The sequence below is a fragment of the Melampsora larici-populina genome (genome assembly GCF_000204055.1).
Source record: "Melampsora larici-populina 98AG31 unplaced genomic scaffold MELLAscaffold_2, whole genome shotgun sequence".
Taxonomy (NCBI): domain Eukaryota; kingdom Fungi; phylum Basidiomycota; class Pucciniomycetes; order Pucciniales; family Melampsoraceae; genus Melampsora; species Melampsora laricis-populina.
The window spans coordinates 2,210,386-2,228,576 of NW_006768766.1; the positions used below are offsets into that span (position 1 = coordinate 2,210,386).

An 18,191-nucleotide genomic window follows, 5' to 3' on the forward strand; every position below is an offset into this window, starting at 1 on the left:
ACCTTGCAAATAGCGAAATACAGTCCCTTTACAAATCGCGTGGGACGAGCCCCGAGGCTAAGGCTCTGACACGGACACGGGGCTACCCTGGGCCGCAGCCGGCTACGGTCGGCATCGGGAACACCAGGCTTTCGGGAGGACTCTGACACTACTGTCAGACATCTGACACTCCCCCCTGTCACCCCCCCGTGAAAAAGCACTCCGGCCCTTTCACAGCCTTACACCCCCCGCGACATGCCCCCTCCCACATTTCCCACATTCCACACCTGCTAGACACTTGCCGTAACACCTCCAGAAACCGCGCGGTCCTCATTCCTATTTCGCCACTGTAAACATCATTCAACTTCCCCAATTTGGCAGAGGAAAATGATTAATAGTACAGTTTTTCATAAAAGAATCTAATACTGCACACCTGGGCCATTTCACCCACACTACATATGTGCAGCAAGCTAAGTCAATAGTTGTCTATCATGTACATACAGGTCTGCTCAGTTTTTTGCCCATCAGAATAAATAAATCACATGTTATACCACATGTAACTTTTTCGACTTTGAATTTTTTTCCCAAAAATTCACTACATATAATTCTGTAGCTGCTCAGGCAATATTGTTGAAGCTATGTCTTAGTAACAGAAAGTGTGTTACATGCAGTTGAGTTGATGAGATCACACCAAAACATTGAGTCAGTGTATGTAGTCAATCTTTTGGAAGCTTTTTTCAATCTGAAAGAAGTTACAGCATGTATTACATATGAATAACTTGTCCTGATGAGCAGATAACTGAGCAGAACTGTATGTACATGATAACCACATATTCACTGAGCCTGCTACACATATGTAGTGTGGGTGTTATGGCTCAGGTGTGGAGTGATAGACCATTTTATGACAAATCATACTCCCAATCATTTTTCCCTGCCCACTTGGGGAACCCGAATAATGTCTGCAGTGCGCGGGCCTCTACCCCGCCCCTGCCATCCCACCAACGACCCACCACCACCCTCCTTTACTCGCCCTCTGTCTTCACCCTCCACCATTCTCTTCTTTCTCTTCCTTTCCACCTCGCTCGAAATCGTCGCCAATCATGAAGTCTCCGCGCTACATCGACGCCAGTTTTCACCGTGTCCAACCGTCGCAACCTCTACCCCTTCCTTTAAACACCGGTTTCGTGGGGTTAAAATGTCCAGCATGTCACGCGCTTGGCAAGAACACCCAGCTAAAATACATCAATCAACTGGCCAGCGCGTGGCGCATCGCCGTGAGCCTTCCATCGTGTCTTTCTGTCAGCTACAGTCACTTACTTATGCTTTGTATTCCTAAACCTCCCTCCAGTGTGCCATTAAGCCACCACGCGGTGAACAAGGCCACTGGTACCGAACCTGGTCCTTTTTGCAATTGAATCACGAGATAGCATCTATCAACGCTGGCAACTGGCCACCCATTCCGTACCAACCCCAGCAAGTTGTACAAGCGTTGCACAACAGACGGAACAATCGTGACCCTGCCACATCATCGAACGCCCAAGACGTAATCCTCAACCAACCAGGGCTGGCGATGTTTTCAAGCCAGCAATTGGTTGATCGCCTATTCCAGTCAACTGGTCCATCATCGCAACCCGGATCTCCCAAGCGCACGAATGGAATTGTTTGTCGTGGAGTCGGGGGGCAGACTAGCACACACCAACCGACTGATGTACGGAAAGGCAATAAACGGTGCCTCTATCGTTCTTGCGCTTCGGTAAGCTTCCACCCTCCCGACACAGTCTTCCCGCGCCTTGGCATTAAATCATCATTTTGTTTTAAATCATGTGTTTGTAGTGCTGTCAAACTTTCGGAGACAAAGCAGTGTCATGTCCAGCCAAAGGACATGTCATCAAGCACAATCAGCCCGCGCCGCAGAGCAGCACTAGTGCTACTCGAAACATCCATCCGGTCCTCGCGTGTTTAGAACAGGAATCGTCAGGAGAAGATACACCACTAGCACCGCCAGCTTCTTCCGCCCCGCTACCCACACACAAACGCCTTCCGAGGATGAGCGCACAGAGTGGCGCGCGCATTGCCAAAGAAATGGACCATGCTCAGCTAGCCCGGCTTTTTGACCTACGTAAGGAGCGCACCGAAGCAATGAAACGCGATCAAAGGCTAGACGTTGACGAGTCTAAAGTTGTAAAGATCATCGCATGGCTAAAAGTGAGCCAGAGCCAGACTGCGCCTTTTTTTGGGTTTGGCCATTGACTCAGACTCACATTTCTTTTCTTTCAGAGCGGGGAACCACCCAAAATGTTCTCTTTTATCGCTTCCAAGTGGCCAAAGTTTACCCTTGATCAATGCCAGCACCTTGTGAATGACGCCGCTGTCATTGAAGGTCTTTCGGACGCCGATGGTTGGTCTCAAGCCCTCTCACTTTGGGATCCCTCGTTGGATGGATGGGTAAGAGCATCATTATCTTCTACACAACTCCTTTTACCTTTTTTGACTGATTGTGTTTTCATTTCCAGTGTACCCTTTCAATAGACATACCCTGCCGCTTTCCCCTCACTCCCCGTCAGGTCCTTGTCAAAGGCTCACAAATCACGGAAGAAAATTGTCCCCGCTTCAAGTATTACCTTGGTTCTACCTACGACACGGCCATTGAAGCACCTCTGGCACCCGAAACAAGCTCTGGTCTTAAGATAGGGCAGCCTAATTCATCCACGGCTGAAGACGATGACAATGATGAAATCATTGTCATCCGCGAGGTTCGACCTATTCCAACCACTTCCCAACCCAAGCTCACCGCGCCAAACCAGGAGCCAACGGGCACAGGGCATGAATCTGATGCGAGTGTCAGTGCCATCAGATTTCAAGTATTACTCGTGTTTCAATTGTCATAACAGAGACCGTACAATTCTTCCTTCACAGGTGGAAGTCGTGAGCGTTGCGAAGATGAAGTGGCCAGACGACGATGGTCCCATGAGCGAACTCATGGACTGGTTTACATTGATGGCCACCATGCCTCGACTACGGGCGTGGGACGAGGTATTCAAGTCTCGATTCAATCGTGGTGACCGTACTGCTTATCGGTACGCCCAATGGCTCCACATCATTGGGGAGGTCAGGCTACAAGCCTGGGAGAAACAGCAGATTGAGATGTCAAATCCGGTGACCGTGGCAGCTCTTCGCCAGCAATTCCTTACAGAATATGTACAAGCCGGGTGCCCACCACCTGTTCCAAAACCAGAAAATCCCAGTGTGCAGGGTGGTCAGAAGCGAAAGTTGGGTGAATGACATGGATTCTCGACACGGCCTCCGTTTTTCCTATATGTTTTGGAACTAACGTCCCCCTTCTATCTGTGCCCAATGCATCTGGGCCTTTACTAAGTAGGCTTTGTCACTCCTCTTTGTGTATCGACTACATCCGTCATCTGTGCCCTTATTCCGCCACACCATACGTACAGCCACCACCTCGCCAGCGTGAAGAATGAAATCGCCTGCTCGAAATCACTCTCTTTGCACTACAGGATGGGCCCCTCTTGTGAGCTTAGCTTGTTAAAAAAAGTTGGCAAACGAGGTATAATAACCAGATGAAGAGTGACCAACCCCATTTTTCTCCCCCTGGCGTGCTATCTTATAGCCTCATTACACCACAGATATAGTAAGTAGCTAAATTAGCCATATAACCTTGCCAGCTAGTGAAGCAAATTGAGTACGCGGCTATCCTAACCAGGGGCACTTGCTTTGATTATTCTTTAATCTTGCTCATCAATCCTCCTTAACTTCACTTCATCACATCTCTTCAATACGTCTCTATCCTCTTTTCCTCTCCTCTTCATCGACCGTGCTTACCTTGAGTTTGTTTTTCCTAAACGTAAGCTATGTTCTTCGCTATCGCGTCTCTCCCGCTGTACCTTTGTACGATACAATTGATCCTCTTTTTGTTCCGTTCAAATGTGGTTTAGATTCTCGCGACCTACACTATGGAACACGTGAACCCCGTTGCTGATAGTGGTGTTCCCCCGCCAAACACATTGCATGCTTTGTGCGGTTTTGGTAAGCAAACAACCAATTTTCTACTGCCTCTCATTTGGACACTGACGCCTTGCCCAGACCAATCACGCTTATTTACACTCACACAATCTTTGGATACACATCAATTGGGACGGCGAGGGCTTCCAGTCTATGTGCCTGACCACCCCTCGATCCACAACAACGCGTCGGTCTTGGCGATTTGTCCTGACCCAACCAATCTTGATAACGATGTTGGCTGGCGATTTGTCAGTCAATCGGCCCATGTTGCGATCACACCAGAGTTTGTCCATAGGTGGGACTTACGCTCAACCTACCAAGGCACTTTATCGCGCGGGGACCTCAGTTCTCCACTGGGAGTGCGAATTTTTGACCATAATCAAACTCCCCTACGTGATTACCTCAACATTGCTCAAATGAACTTCCATGTTGCGGTTTCCCTCGATGGCTTTCTCAAAGATCTCCATGCCCGTGTTGAACCCGGAAACTTCACGGCCGAGGAGTGGGAAGCTATATCACTATTGCGTGTAAGTTCCTGTGTGTACCTTGACATCTTCAGATAATTTATTAATGGCGGTCTCAATCCGAACAGGTTCAAGAAAACGTGGTTGTGCATATGCACAAAGCCTTTCCATCACCTTATGGCAGTGTGTACAAATGCTTTACTGGGGAAGAAATTGTTCAAGGCCCACGGGAAGTCTATAGTGGAGACACATATTTCTCCCCAGTATCACCGACGAACTTCCATCCTCTTACCAGCACCATCTGAGGATTGCTCAACGCCTTCACACACTGGACATACCACGTCAGCGGGGGGGAAAGCTTCATTGCTGGGTTGCAGGGTGTAGGACCGGTCATTACTGAGTCCGTGGTCCACGACGTCACGTAAGTTGCTTTTCATTCTCACTTGCACTCGCCATTTGGTCCAAGTCTGTCTGACATTTTGGTGACACTGGTAGCCGCGGAAATTGGATCCATTCCAATCATGGGCCCGGGGCTGTTTGCCGTTTTCCCCAAGAACATGTATGTTGTAAGTTCTGCTTCCTTGCAGAATTACCGGACCTACCTGTTGCCCCACCTTTAAGTGCTACGGGTGCTGAATCTTGGGCCACAAGCATCACGGGTTGGGAGGTTTGGGTACCAACAGACGAGGACAGAGAGGGATCTGTTGAAGATAGTGTGGAAGGGTCGCTTTGATTAAGGTTATTTGAGGTTTCACCGATTTCAAATAGATTACTCTAAAGCCATTGAAACATTCAATGAATTACCAATATCAAAGATTCTTTTCTTTTTTTTGTATCTTTCCAGAAATTTTAAATCACATTACAAAATAAAGTCCATGAACACTTTTTTAATACAAAACCTTCTCCTGCTTGTGTAATCTGCTCAACAGCGAATGATCAAATGAGACCATTGGAAATCGTCGCTCTCCACCCCAATGAAAAACCTCATGTTCAAGTTGTACAAGGTGTGTGTGAAAATCCAACAAGGACAGACTCAGGATAGATAAGATCTGCTTGTTGTTCACAAACTTCAAACTTATGTTCATCTGCCCAGCGTTTGTGGGGTAGCCAAATGTAAATTCCGCCTTTCTCTACGCCAAAAGGCAATTCCGCTTTTCTCTACAATTCTTGAATGGATGGAAATGTTTGTCTCGACCTTCCATTTCATTTGTTTTTGTCATTGAAATGGTGAACTTCTTTTAATACGGTAAGAAATGTTGGCAAAGACACTAACTAATAAGCACGGTGTAAGAATTCTGAAATAAAAGGTTTTTTATAACCATAACATACAAAGTCTTGATGATGATTAAATAAAAGACTAAAAATTACTTTTGTACCACAGAAGTAAGTATTGAATTACCAAGGTATGTCTCCTAAGAAAGTAATATTGTTCCTTTTGGATAACCTCCTGATGAGCCAATCGTTGCGTCTTTCAATCATATCTTCCATCATAAAGTTGAAACGAATTGGGTGCATATTTCTTGCCAAAGAGGCAAACCCCCCGTACCACACATTGGCGCATTCCCCCGCTGAGGCATTGAAATACCAACCGTTAGCGTCGCGAAGCTCAGGGAAAAGCTTTGGGTCCGTATAGTATTGACAGAACTTGTCAGTTTCTTTGTGCGAGCGGAAATGGAAGGGGTCAACAGGAAAGACAGTTTCCATGAACGGGCCGTAGTCTTCGCCTCCGTGATAAATATGATTCACTAGGTTGCATGTGTTGTCGTAGAAGCATACCTGAGGCATCGCATTTGGGAACATACGTAGTAGAAAGTCCTGAGTACGGGAAGGTAGTCAGTGTACAATCATATGCCTGTACTGAACTGACAAAATTACTGACGCGAACAGCGCTGACACCTTCTGAATGATAGAAAGTTTCTCGCGCAAGTATGACACCACACGTACTCACGCAGAGCTGATCGTTGTGTGTTCTGGCTCGGGAAAGGCTGATGCGAGTCGGGGCAGCGTCGCCCCCCTCACGGCCCTTCTCGTGCAGGCGTTCTTCTTCATCCCCTTGCTGGACGTCTTCAAGGCCAATTAGTTTGGCCGTGTTCCAATCTTGATGCACGGTGGGATCTGACGGGCGGTTTGATCCTGGTCGATTAAGCATGGAGGTGAGGGCGAAGTTTGAGGTGATATGTGCTTTGAACTTGGCGTAAGCATTGATGTGCACTTCGAGGTGACAAGTTGGTGATCCCTCCTCGGCATCGTTTTTGCATGGTTGAGCCACACAACGCTTGCCAAGCCGAGTTAGATGTTCAGGGCAAAACCGATCAGACATTCGGTCGAGCGGTATGGTACAAGGTCCATTTGGTGCTGGCAAGCCTTCGGCATGTGCGAGTTCACGTAATTGAGCGGGGGTTGCGGTACAACGCCAGTGTCCTATGGTGATGCCGTCTGTCACCACAGCCCGGATGGCTAAGCTCAAAACAAGGTGGATCAGTGGGCTGATATTGATCACAAGACAACAAAAGTTGAAACTGCTACCTACAGCCAAGCTTTGGAGTTCCGTCTGTACTCGGAAGAGGCAAAACCCGCATGCATGCAGAGCACGCGTGAGCGCGGTGTTTGCTACCTTCCAACGCTATCCATTCCAGCACAGCTTGCATGGCGTGGTGGTAGCGTTTATCGGGAGGAGCGGCTGAGGTATTGACTCTCAAACAGGTACCAGCAGAATTGCATTTCATGAGGAGTGTATTGATGTCCAAAGCATCTCGACATGTGACTTCAGAGAGATCAGGGAGTATTGTCGGAGCGCTGGTGAGTGGGGGTATAGTTGTCACACGATCGACGTAGCAGCGGTTGAACAGGTTGGCCAAGTTGAAGTTGGAGATGCTGTTGACCAAACAAGAAATTGTGTTGTGTCAATTTAATTAAGGGACATTGATGAGGAGACGCAGACTTAGACTTAAAACTTACTGAGCAAGCATTGCGCCTTCTCGAAGTAACTCCGCCAGTCGGTGTGTCATGAAGAAATGACAACTGACCTGGAACGTCTGTTTGTTGCGCCCAAACCTGGAGGAGTAATACGTCCGAATTTTATCCTTCGAGTAGTAGCTTGGCCAGTAACAGGTTGAGCATCCTACCATTTTGGTGGTCAACTGGGGTTACACCTTTGAAAGAACGTTATTAGGTGAGGGAACACTACTGACCTGGGCATTTGAGGGTGACAATTCCGATAGTGTGGACGCCGTCCACATCGTAGAGGTATCCATCAATTCTAGATCGGATGTGCAACTTGTGAGGTGTTGAACATGTCAAACAGTGTTTTGTTGGACAGACCAGGAAATGCTCGGGTATGGGTAGGTCTGGTTGATAGCCGTGTAGTTGAATCAAAAGACCTGGTTCTACGTGGCCCGCGCTCAAGAGGTGGCGGGTGGTGTGCCATAGGTGGTAGCACAAATCGTTTGGCAGAGCTAACTTTAACGCGTTGCGTAGGAAGGGAATGATTGTTTCGTGTTCTTTGCTGAGCGTTCCTTGAACTCGGGCAGTGACTTCGGCGGCCAATGTGACAAAGCGTGTGAAATCGCATACGTGGAGAGTCGAATGAAGGAGAGGAAAGTCTTGCGCCAGCAGTGACACAAATTCGTGTAGGAGCATGGTGGTGTTGTGGCTGGAGCGGTGAATTGAGTTAGGATGGATGGTGAAGAAGTGGGCGAGTGAAGTTAGGGATTGTCGGGTTTGGAGATACCCGCGATGGTGGGGTGAGGTGGTGAAAGGTATGGTCACATTTCATGGTGGGTTGCAGCGATAGGGACAGGTTGGCAGGTATATTTCAACGGAGGGTCGTAACCCATGAGGTCATGGGTTAAGGGCGGCCAATAGTGTCAGATGCAGTGTCAGAGCTCTGACACTCGACGTCCTCCCAAAGGCCAGGACCTCCGTCGGCTTCGGCTTGAGGAGAAGACTTCCGGGTACCCGATCGGGTATCCAGTGCTTATCTCGTCTTATTTCAAACGGGATAGATGACATGCAAACAATATAGAAAGAACCTTCTGATGATATGAATGAAGGAGATGAAGAAAGGTTCAAGAATACTTTGGTTCCTGGTTCTAAGGTTCAAATTATCACTTTTGAACAAACAGTTCAATTCTATAATTTTAAAGTAAATCAAAATGTTTCCCTGTTTAGTTTAGGCTGTGTAGAACAAGCCCAAATGTTGGTAGTTTCAGGTTTAGATGATATGCGTACGCTTAGAGCACCACCACTGGGTTTTCAAACTGACAGATATTGCCAGATACTAGCAATATACATGCCCTGCGAGAAACAAAACCCAGCCACCAGGGTATGGATACATGGGTTACATACCACATGCCTCTTTGGGAAGGTTGGAAAAGCAGGATTAGACACTAGTTATGGTCCCAGTAAAACCTTGATTAACTCACAACTGACTCCTTTTGGGTGACAGCGCAAGAGCTTCATTGACGCTTGTGTGGAGGAAGTGCTAAACAAATCATTGACATCACCCAATCATGATTGAAGTCATCTTATTGTGACATCAACTTGTGGATTGTATTCAGAAGGTCACCTATTTTGGACCATTTGCATCTTCATATATCTTTCCAAGTCACAGCACAGTGCGCAAAGATTTTGTGATTTTGTGCAATTATGTAAGGGAATATTGTGGTAAAGATGACCAATAGATGCATAGGATTCTTAACGATAATTGAGGAAGGAAATACATAATGCCACGAGAGCAGTGTTTTTGCCAAGTCAGGTGTGAAGATAATATATGCACCACAGTTTATGAAAACATGGTGTCTGCGCTTTCTCTTGGTTTGGAACTTTCCCACTGTGATAGCTCTTGTGATACTATTTGATGGGGCTTTGTCAAGTTGGTCTTCACACGACCTCGTATAATTGCCATCTTGCGTGCACCGGTGCTTGTGTAGCTATATGTACCAAAAAGCACGACTCCACGACGGCCTACGACAGCACTATATGTAGCGAATGGTAGATAAACTTTTCCCTGATCTCGTGATATTATTTCCTTCCTCAATTCTCGATATATTCAAGCATCCCATACACTTATTGGTCATCTTTAACACCATTGCTATACTAGCAGGTATTTGGGTTCCTCTCGCATCAAGCTCCTGTCAATTCACTGGCAATATACATAGTATTCTGATATCATACATCTTCTTTTTGCCACAGCTGCTACAGTTGCAGTTCCCCTGGCCACGTAAGATCCACTTCCCATTTATGCCACATTGGTTTGGATTTTGCTAACTAATGTATCTTGCATAGTGGAAGAAGTAGCAATCCTGATGTCAAGGAATTTGTCACTCGTACGTTGCCTCAAGACCCAACGTCAGTGAGGCTCTCAAATCATCTTTTCTTTTTGAGGTCTTTCAAACGGATCATGCACATTGAAGTTATGATATTGTGCAACTACAACAGCCTTGAACGACGTTTGCAGCAAAAAAAGAGGCCCAAATATGGTGGGAAGCGCCCTACGTTACCTCCCCCCTTCACATTTATCAGCAACGGAAGTCACTACAAACGAGGTTAGATTGGCACAGGAAACGTACATAAAAATGATTCTCTGTCTGGCTCAGACACCAAGAAACAAATATATGCATTGCTAAAACACCAATTCCTGCTATATTCAATCCTTGTGACCACAGATATCCTGTTTGTTGGTGCGGTATTGATGAGAATGCTCAGCAGTTTCATTGGGATGAGTTTCATCGGGATGAAATTACAGCAGTGATCACGGGAAAATGAGTTTCATCAAGGTTGACAAGCCAGTTCTTCCACTTTGCTTCCGCCTCAACTGAGTCAAGAACACAGCCTTTCTCATTGCATTTTGTGTTAATCTCCAGAAGAAGTTCCTTGATTGCTAAGATTTCTCTATTTTTTAAACTTATCTTGCCAACCACTTGTGTTTAGCAATCACTGTTTTTACCAATCAATTAGGAATTGAATACTGACTTTGGCTTACATCACCTCCTTAATTCTTTTTTCAATCCTTCTTTTCAAAAACTATTGTTATTGATTTATCAGTATTATAGACTTTCATACCATTCACCCGGAACTTTGATCATTTCTTCTCCTGCATTCTTACACTTCAAATCTCTCTCATTCCTTTTCCAGATTCAGTCATTATTGTTGTCCTTTTCTGCTCATCTCTAAGGATACCCACTAGCCAGCTCTCAATATCACATTTCTAGTAACCCGTACCTCTTGAATGTAAAGGACTTTTGGGACAAATCATCAGCATCAACCCCTACACAATGAGAAACCCTCCATATCCACAGATCAAATGGATAATTATTGTGTGGGTCATTGCCAATTTGAAACTATTTGTTATAGGACACCCCGCAATGGCAGCGGGAAAATCCATACAGGTTTTTGAAGACGCTAAAGGTGTTGGAACTGCTGGACATGCAAACAAGAGTGTGTGGAACATCTTTTTTCAATCCACCTGTTATTGATTATTGGCTTATCTTCCATGTGATTTGCACTGCAAAGTTTCACTAGGCTCTTTAGATGTCAAAGCCGTTCACGAACCATTGCTTCCAAAACCAGACGGTAATGATGTTGTTGTGAAATATGCCTGTATTATGCAATGTTATAGCTTACATAAATTTTGCGGCCTTGTTCCTTTGTAGATCTGAGAACCTCCGTGGTTTTGAGCCCTTCAAAAAGTGGCTCTGGCACTGCAGATATAGCAGACAGCATGAGAAAAGGTCGTGTAGAAGGTCCTCATATCCCCAACACACTTCAAACAGGCTCTAAAGATCTCCAAGTAGCCCACGATTTCTTGTATACAAAACCAGATGGTAATGAAGCTCTCAAAAAAAATCCCTCCTTTCTCTCATCTTATAGCTTAAATCACATGATTCTGGTCCTTTCTAGGTCTTCAAACTTCAACACTTGTCCGCCATCCACAAATTGGCACTTGGTTTGCCAAAATAAGAGGATTCATGAGCAAATCTCAGGGTGCAGATCCCAGTCTTCGCGAGTCTCCCAGCGCAAGTTTCAAATTCGAGGATACTCGCGGTTTTACTGCGAAGGAAATAAGGGAAGATCTCCTCAGATTTACTCCTACTGCAAGAGCCAAAAAGGTAGCTCCATTGATTCCCGAAGTAGATGAAGCTTTCAAAAATCAAAATGGAATGGTGTTGAAAGGGCAGATGGAAGATATCAAACCAGTCGAAGTAGCAAAACTTTCACCTGATAGACTTATCAGATACGCAGCAGATAGGAATGACAATGTGGAAGGTATGGCCAGAAATTTATACAAGGCCTCGGAGAAATACATCAAGGATGAACAAAGGGCTTTTTACAAGGCTTCGCTGGGCTATAGCCAAGTGTTAGACCATTCATTGATCTTGAATAAGAAGACTTCCGCCAAATCATACGAGGAGACTAGAAAGATGATTGAGGATATAGTAAAGCAGAAGATGAAAGAGTCCGAAGTCAAAGGAATATCCGAGAACGATATGACCATGTCTATCCGTGAATCATTCATCGACAAAATGGCAGTCTTGTTTCCTGAGGTTGAGAAAAGACTGCAGGAACTTCAGAAATCTAAAGCAAATTATCAACAAGCGTATACCGATACTTATCAGGCTGCTCATCATCTAAGCAATACCAAATCACTCAATCCACAAGCCCTTGCGCAGCTTACAGATAAGCAATACGTTGAACAGGCTGCATTCTATGATATAAAGGCATATCGAAGATACGCTCAATGGTCCGATGCTGAAAAACGATTAGATGATATTTTATACGATCAAGACTTGGTTGCGGCATTGAAGAGCAAGTTTGAAACAGCTACAAAGGATAAGGAGATCAACGTAATCGCGGATCAATTGAAAGACAATCTAAAAGCTAAAGGAAAACCAATTGATGAGAAAACTGTCAATACAGTAGCTCGAAGCAATTTCATCAAAGAACAAGCCTCTCTTGACCCAGTGTTGCAGCACTATGTGTCTCGGATCAAGATTGCAGAAAAACAAATTGAAAACACCAAGAATACTGCTTTGGAAGGTGCTGATAGATATTACAAAAGTCACAAGCTTTTGAAATCTACAGGTAAGAATGTCCATTTCAATCAAGATTTTTTTAAATAACTCAAGCTAACTGGACTTATGATTAAACTTGTACTCGAACTCACAAAGCATTGAGGTATAAGAGTTCGTTCTTCAGAAACATCATTCCAAAGTTTTTTAGTCGGCCTGTCATTGTGTAAATCACGGACAAACAAGTACCCAATGGGTATATTCAAAGTAAACCAACTGGCAGTACAGATCCCCTCTGAATCAGCTCCATAAGAGAATACAAAGTGACCATCAATAGAAAAACCTGAGATGTCCTCAGATGGCTGTAGCCTTGAAGTTGAATGAGGCATCCAAGTCAAGCCGTCACCTGGAACCGATAATCCGACGGATATCCGTTGGAGCAACCGTCGGACCCGGGTGACGGATGGGACCTTGGGACTATCCGATGGCCGGATAGACCGGTCGGTCCGGTAGTCGGATGTAGGGGCAAGAAAAATTGATTTTAGCCGGATATCCGGCGGATATCTGGCAAAAAGGCAGGCGTGTATTTAGGGAATGAATCCATCTCGTTCACAGTTCAAATGAAAAAAAGACTAAAAATATCAATAAGGTCTGAGTCAGAGAACTTCAGAAGTTCAAAAGAGAATCAAAGCCCACAATGGCCCCGGGACGGCCAAAGAATTACCCGGGTAGCCCCGGGTTCGGGTTCGATTTCCAGCTAGGGAGGACTTTTTGACCAGAGCGCTGGATATCCGCCGGATATCTGTCTCGTTTATCGAATTCAGATTTTTCCAAAAAAAAACCGGACAGTTATTATCCGCCGAGTCCGGATTTTGAAAATATCCGTTGGCTTGGTGCGCGGAATGGCTAGATGTCGCCAGATAGTTGCCGGGTGACAGCTTGACATCCAAGTATGGATGTGTATTTTACTGACTCAACCAAGTCCAAACTTTCCGCTCTATATCTGGAGTTGGTGAGCCCAAGGAGCAAGGGACATACATGTGGTTTGGTTTTTCTTGGTGATAAGCACCTCCACCTTTTGGTGGTGAGATTAGGATCAGATTGAAACTTTGGGCCTTTGATTGGGACATCACTTGAGATTTGTTTTAAGCTCTTTCCTAGTTTGCTGTTGTTCACTTTCCTGAATATCTTTTGTAATGAATAACAGTCCTTGGGCTCAGAAAAAATACTTTCCACACTATGGGGCAGAACATACTTGATGTGGTAGTGATTATATCTTTTGAGCTCAGTGAAAGAGTTCCATACAAATGTGGACCAAAAAAAATCACATAGAAGAAAGCCATACCTTCAAGCAGTTGGAAGCTAGATTCTGAAGGATTGGCATTTTTGTGAATAAAGAGAGTGATACAGTCAAACCCGTGCAGATGCATAATCAGCCAATTTGCATAGGGTTAGGGTTCCACCAACCTGATGGCACTGGGGGCCAAATTTCAAATTATTGCATAATTGAATAATGCATAGAGTTTTGACAAAAAAAACCCGGATATTGGAGGCTGTAATGCACAGAGCCCCGGGGCTCTGGAAGCAAAATTATGATTGGGGCAGCTGTACATACAAGTGTATGTCTTCTTCCGATTCCTCATAGTTCAACTCAATTAGGATCATGCCCACTTTAACGCCTGAACCCTCTCTTGGTGTTATTGCTCTTTCATTCAAAAACTCTAATCCAATCCATGTCACACGGATTGGAAAGATCATGTATCTCACAGCTTCAGCCCTCAAACCTGCTGTTTACCACCACATGTCACTTCCAAGGAGCACAAACTACAACTACTTGAGAAAAGACTGGGTATTCTCAAGAAAGAGTCTCAAGAACATAGACACTGGCTCGGATCCCTTCAAGAATCTAGACAAGCTCTGTCTAAAGAGGAGTATCACTGGCTCAATAACGGTGGAAACATAATCACAGAACAACTTCTCATCAACATATTTCTCAATCTTGACAATAATCTTCCCTATGAACTTCAATCAGATCAATTTGATTCCCTCCAATCTTTCATTTGCTCTTATCAATCTGATCTCACCGCAGCTGCTGAGAAAAAGATGACTGACAAAAAAAGCGCAAAAACAATGACTTAAAAGATTCCCTCAAATATGGAAAGAAACCTCACACTTCCCTCTCAGTACTGATCTAAAAGAACCTACCATAAGAAATCATCTGCCAAGCAGAGTATTACTTACAACCAGTGGGTTGAAGTCATTGAATGGTACCACACCAACAGTAAAAGCCAAACAGCAACCTCTTGGCATTTCTCTGTTCTGTACCCCAACCAGCCAAAAATCAGTCAATTGGTCAAAGACAAAGCAAAGATTCAAGATAGATCCTTAACTGTCAGTAGTCAAACCAAACAGATTGCCAATGTTAAATTTCCTAAGATTGAAGTGTTGCTTGTTACTTGGATCTGAGAATGCAAAAACATTGGTTGGTTTATTGATGGTGATCAAATTGTTCAAAAATGGAAAGCCTTTGCACAACTCAAGAACATCAACAGCTCTGAATGGCTCAGTATTACCAATGGGTGGATAGACTTGTTTAAAGAAAGACACCAAAGAATCGGAGCCTGCGCGAAGCACAGAAAAACTTGGTGTGGAAGTGTAAGTGCAGAATTTCATACACATCTGTACAGACAGCTCTCAAAGAGCGCTGTCTAAATTGGGAAGATGGCTTCTTCAAACATGTTTCATCCTAATAAGAGTGTTGTGTGACAAAAATGATACCAATTTAGAATGTTGGGTAAACAACAAAAGAGATAGGGAAGCACAAGAAACAAGGCCTATCAGTGATTTTGAAAGACCTTATCTTGATTCTTGACGCAAGGTCAAGAGGTTCAAGACGTGCAGGGGAAAAAAAGAAGGAAGGTGAGTGTCATTGATACCGCATGCTCTGATGCACAATCCAACAGTGACTCTGATGTTCAGACACTTATTTGGAGTCCTTTTGATTGCTATATAAGAAAGATTAGCATTTGTGCTCTTTGTTACTACTGTCTAGTTTGTCTTACACTTTTGGTGTTTTATCTTAATCAATCTGAGTTCGGATAGACAGATCTACCTTGAAGCTGAATTGATTGATGTCTGACTATCATCATTCCCTAATCAATTGTTCAATTCAATCAAAGTATCAAACAATTATCAAGATCAAAGTTTTGATTGATATCATTTGTCATCTTTCAAGATGTTATCAGAAATAACATTGTTTCTCAATTATTCCAGGTCAATGATGTTGACATGATCTAATACAAAGCCTATCAAGATCAAATTGTGATCCTTACTGATCATAATTAGCTTTCTTCAATTTCAATATGCTTCAATACAATCAGAGAGCAGCTGGTAATTTGTGCTGAAAGGTTGCTAGTTGGTCAAAAAGTAGCTCATCTTGATTTTTTGCTCGATGATACGTGTGGTTGGAATAATCCGCATTGGAAATACATAGCTTCAAAAGGCCTTTCTGCTTTGGAATGCTGAAACCAATTGTACACACTACGTCTAACCTGTATGTCTTGCCTCAGGGAGGCTCCATTGCTCTCCCAGATACAGCAAGGCTGCTTCAGCAAAACCTGAGACGGTTCAAGAAGGAAGGGGAATCCTTGAAATTACTGCTGAGTCTGAACCAGCTGATGTCTACAATACAGATGAGAAGTCCAGTCTTTTCTTTTATATTCTCTTGCCCCATTTTTTGTACTGATTTTGTTCTTTGATATTGCTGCAGGATGCCCCCTGAAAGTGGCTTAGCAACCAGCAGCACTGCTGGGGTCAAAGGAAGCAAGGCATACTTGACTGTGGTGTGCATTACAAATGCTGATGATACTGATTAATGTCACATTTGTTGGAAAACATGTGTTCTTGGGTCATGTTTCAAAACCATCCAGGCAAATTTAGTTCACAAATTCATGAAGGATGGTTCCAAGTCTTCAAGTCTCAAGATATACTTCTGGACCAATCAGGTTAAATTACTAACAATCAAAGTGAAGAAGGCACAGGTAGTGTTGATTAAAAGGATGTTGGTAGAATAATCTTTCTGCATTCAGATTAGGCAGAGGGAGGCTGTTCATTTGTATTGGGGTTCTGTTTCATTTCTCTTGTGTCTGTGTTCTTGTATCACTGTGTGTCTTTTCTTATAATCCCCATACCTGAGCTCTGCCAGCAGTATCTTTTTCCCCCATTGGGGAATCAGATTCTAAAGGGACAAGTACATTTTTCCTCAAATCCTCAATCTTGTATGTTAAGTTTGCTAAAAGTTTACTTCACTTTTATACTCTGTTCTGTTTTCTCTTATAACTTGTTTACTTTGTCTTTCTCTTCTACTAGTGTTTCTTTACAATCTCCCTTCTAACCCTCTTAGGTTAGTTCCAAGTCTAGAACTCGTTAATTTCTGTCTTGCCTGTGTCTCATCAACACCAGGCTAAGGTGTTCATATACACCTTTATAAAGGTTCTGTAACAGGTTGACAGTGTAAAGTGTGTAATCTTCAATTTCTTACAACATTTCCTTCATTGGTTGACAGAAATCTCCTCAAGCCTTCAATAAGAACACCCCATCTCGACTTGGCATTGATTACTAAAACAACACCTCCTCATGGATGACATCTGTCACCTTTGAGATGTGCCTTTCATCTTGGGATCAAGAACTTTGAATCAAAGGAAGGAAGATTCTTTTGTTACTCAAAAATTTTGCTGGTCATACAGTTCCATCCAACCTAATCACCAACATCAGCCTCCACTTCTTTCAGTCAAATCTTATAGCTCATGTTCAACCCCTTGATGCTGGAATAATCCACACATTCAAGTGTCATTACCACAAACATTATCTTAAGTGCACCTTCCTACTTGTGAATGCTGACAATAAAGCTATCAATTTCTATGACATCAGCATTCTTACTGATATGTGCATTGCAAAATTGGCTTGGGAGTACGTTGTAGAGCTTATAACCCACCAAGGGTTATACAGAGCATGAAGGGGATAATCTACCAAGAAAAGACTAGTAGAAGATGTCTATGGACTGCCCTCCTAAAACAAGACAATCAGAAAGCGGAACTCCGTTGGATTGAGTATTGATAAGGCACCCAACAAGCCAGAAGCTTTGTCTGATCAACGTACTCTTGTGCCCTCAGGTCAGTTCAAATTTGTGTTGTTGTTGACAAGCCAGAAGCTTTGTCTGATCAAAGTACTCTTGTGACCTCAGGCGTACTCTGTCATTTCTAGACAAGCTTCCTTGGCTTTGATCTAATCAGATCAGAACTGCAACCTTCAAGGCACTTGTAAACTTTATATCTCATCATATGAGTAAAATCAGGTCAAGTCAGATTGAAGGAGTTATAAGAGTATCTTGTCAGATGGGTAAAACTGACATTGATTTAGGATATTGCCAATAATATATGACACCCTAAATCCAAACTTCTAGGCACTGTTTTTTGTGTTGATTTTGACATTTAGGTGCCATAAAACTATTGCCTACATCAGTTGGGTGCTAGTTTCTGGCACCTACATGTTTGTGTTTGCTGCAGTGTGGGATGTCAGCTACAACATCTTTCCAGTTACAGGAATGCTTTTTGAATCAAAAGAATGATATGTTGACTTACAAGAATTCTTTCTGACTTACAAAAAATGATGGTTCAAGTGACACTAAGGCCCAGGCGCAGTTTCATGGTCTTTGTTATTA

General features: G+C 43.9%; 3 protein-coding genes across 3 annotated transcripts; 2 read left to right on the forward strand and 1 right to left on the reverse strand.

Annotated features, from left to right (window-relative positions):
* Window positions 1–1,183: 1,183 nt before the first annotated feature.
* Window positions 1,184–5,196, forward strand: MELLADRAFT_101883 (uncharacterized protein; the record flags this gene model as incomplete). The annotated part of the gene is made up of 14 exons (XM_007404316.1): window positions 1,184–1,253; window positions 1,407–1,732; window positions 1,813–2,184; window positions 2,257–2,424; window positions 2,544–2,819; window positions 2,896–3,253; window positions 3,495–3,508; window positions 3,608–3,628; window positions 3,933–4,023; window positions 4,081–4,526; window positions 4,592–4,650; window positions 4,822–4,884; window positions 4,959–4,998; window positions 5,035–5,196. The coding sequence occupies 14 exons, from the start codon at window positions 1,184–1,186 to the stop codon at window positions 5,194–5,196; spliced, it is 2,466 nt and encodes an 821-aa protein (XP_007404378.1).
* A 662-nt stretch (window positions 5,197–5,858) lies between these two features.
* Window positions 5,859–8,102, reverse strand: MELLADRAFT_89176 (uncharacterized protein; the record flags this gene model as incomplete). The annotated part of the gene is made up of 5 exons (XM_007404619.1): window positions 5,859–6,187; window positions 6,240–6,920; window positions 6,994–7,337; window positions 7,422–7,584; window positions 7,655–8,102. 5 exons carry the CDS (start codon window positions 8,100–8,102, stop codon window positions 5,859–5,861), a joined length of 1,965 nt encoding a protein of 654 aa, XP_007404681.1.
* A 2,636-nt stretch (window positions 8,103–10,738) lies between these two features.
* On the forward strand, window positions 10,739–12,702 carry MELLADRAFT_124207 (uncharacterized protein; the record flags this gene model as incomplete). Its single annotated transcript, XM_007404317.1, has 5 exons — window positions 10,739–10,901; window positions 10,986–11,036; window positions 11,117–11,287; window positions 11,364–12,545; window positions 12,632–12,702. The coding sequence occupies 5 exons, from the start codon at window positions 10,739–10,741 to the stop codon at window positions 12,700–12,702; spliced, it is 1,638 nt and encodes a 545-aa protein (XP_007404379.1).
* Between the last annotated feature and the right edge of the window lie 5,489 nt (window positions 12,703–18,191).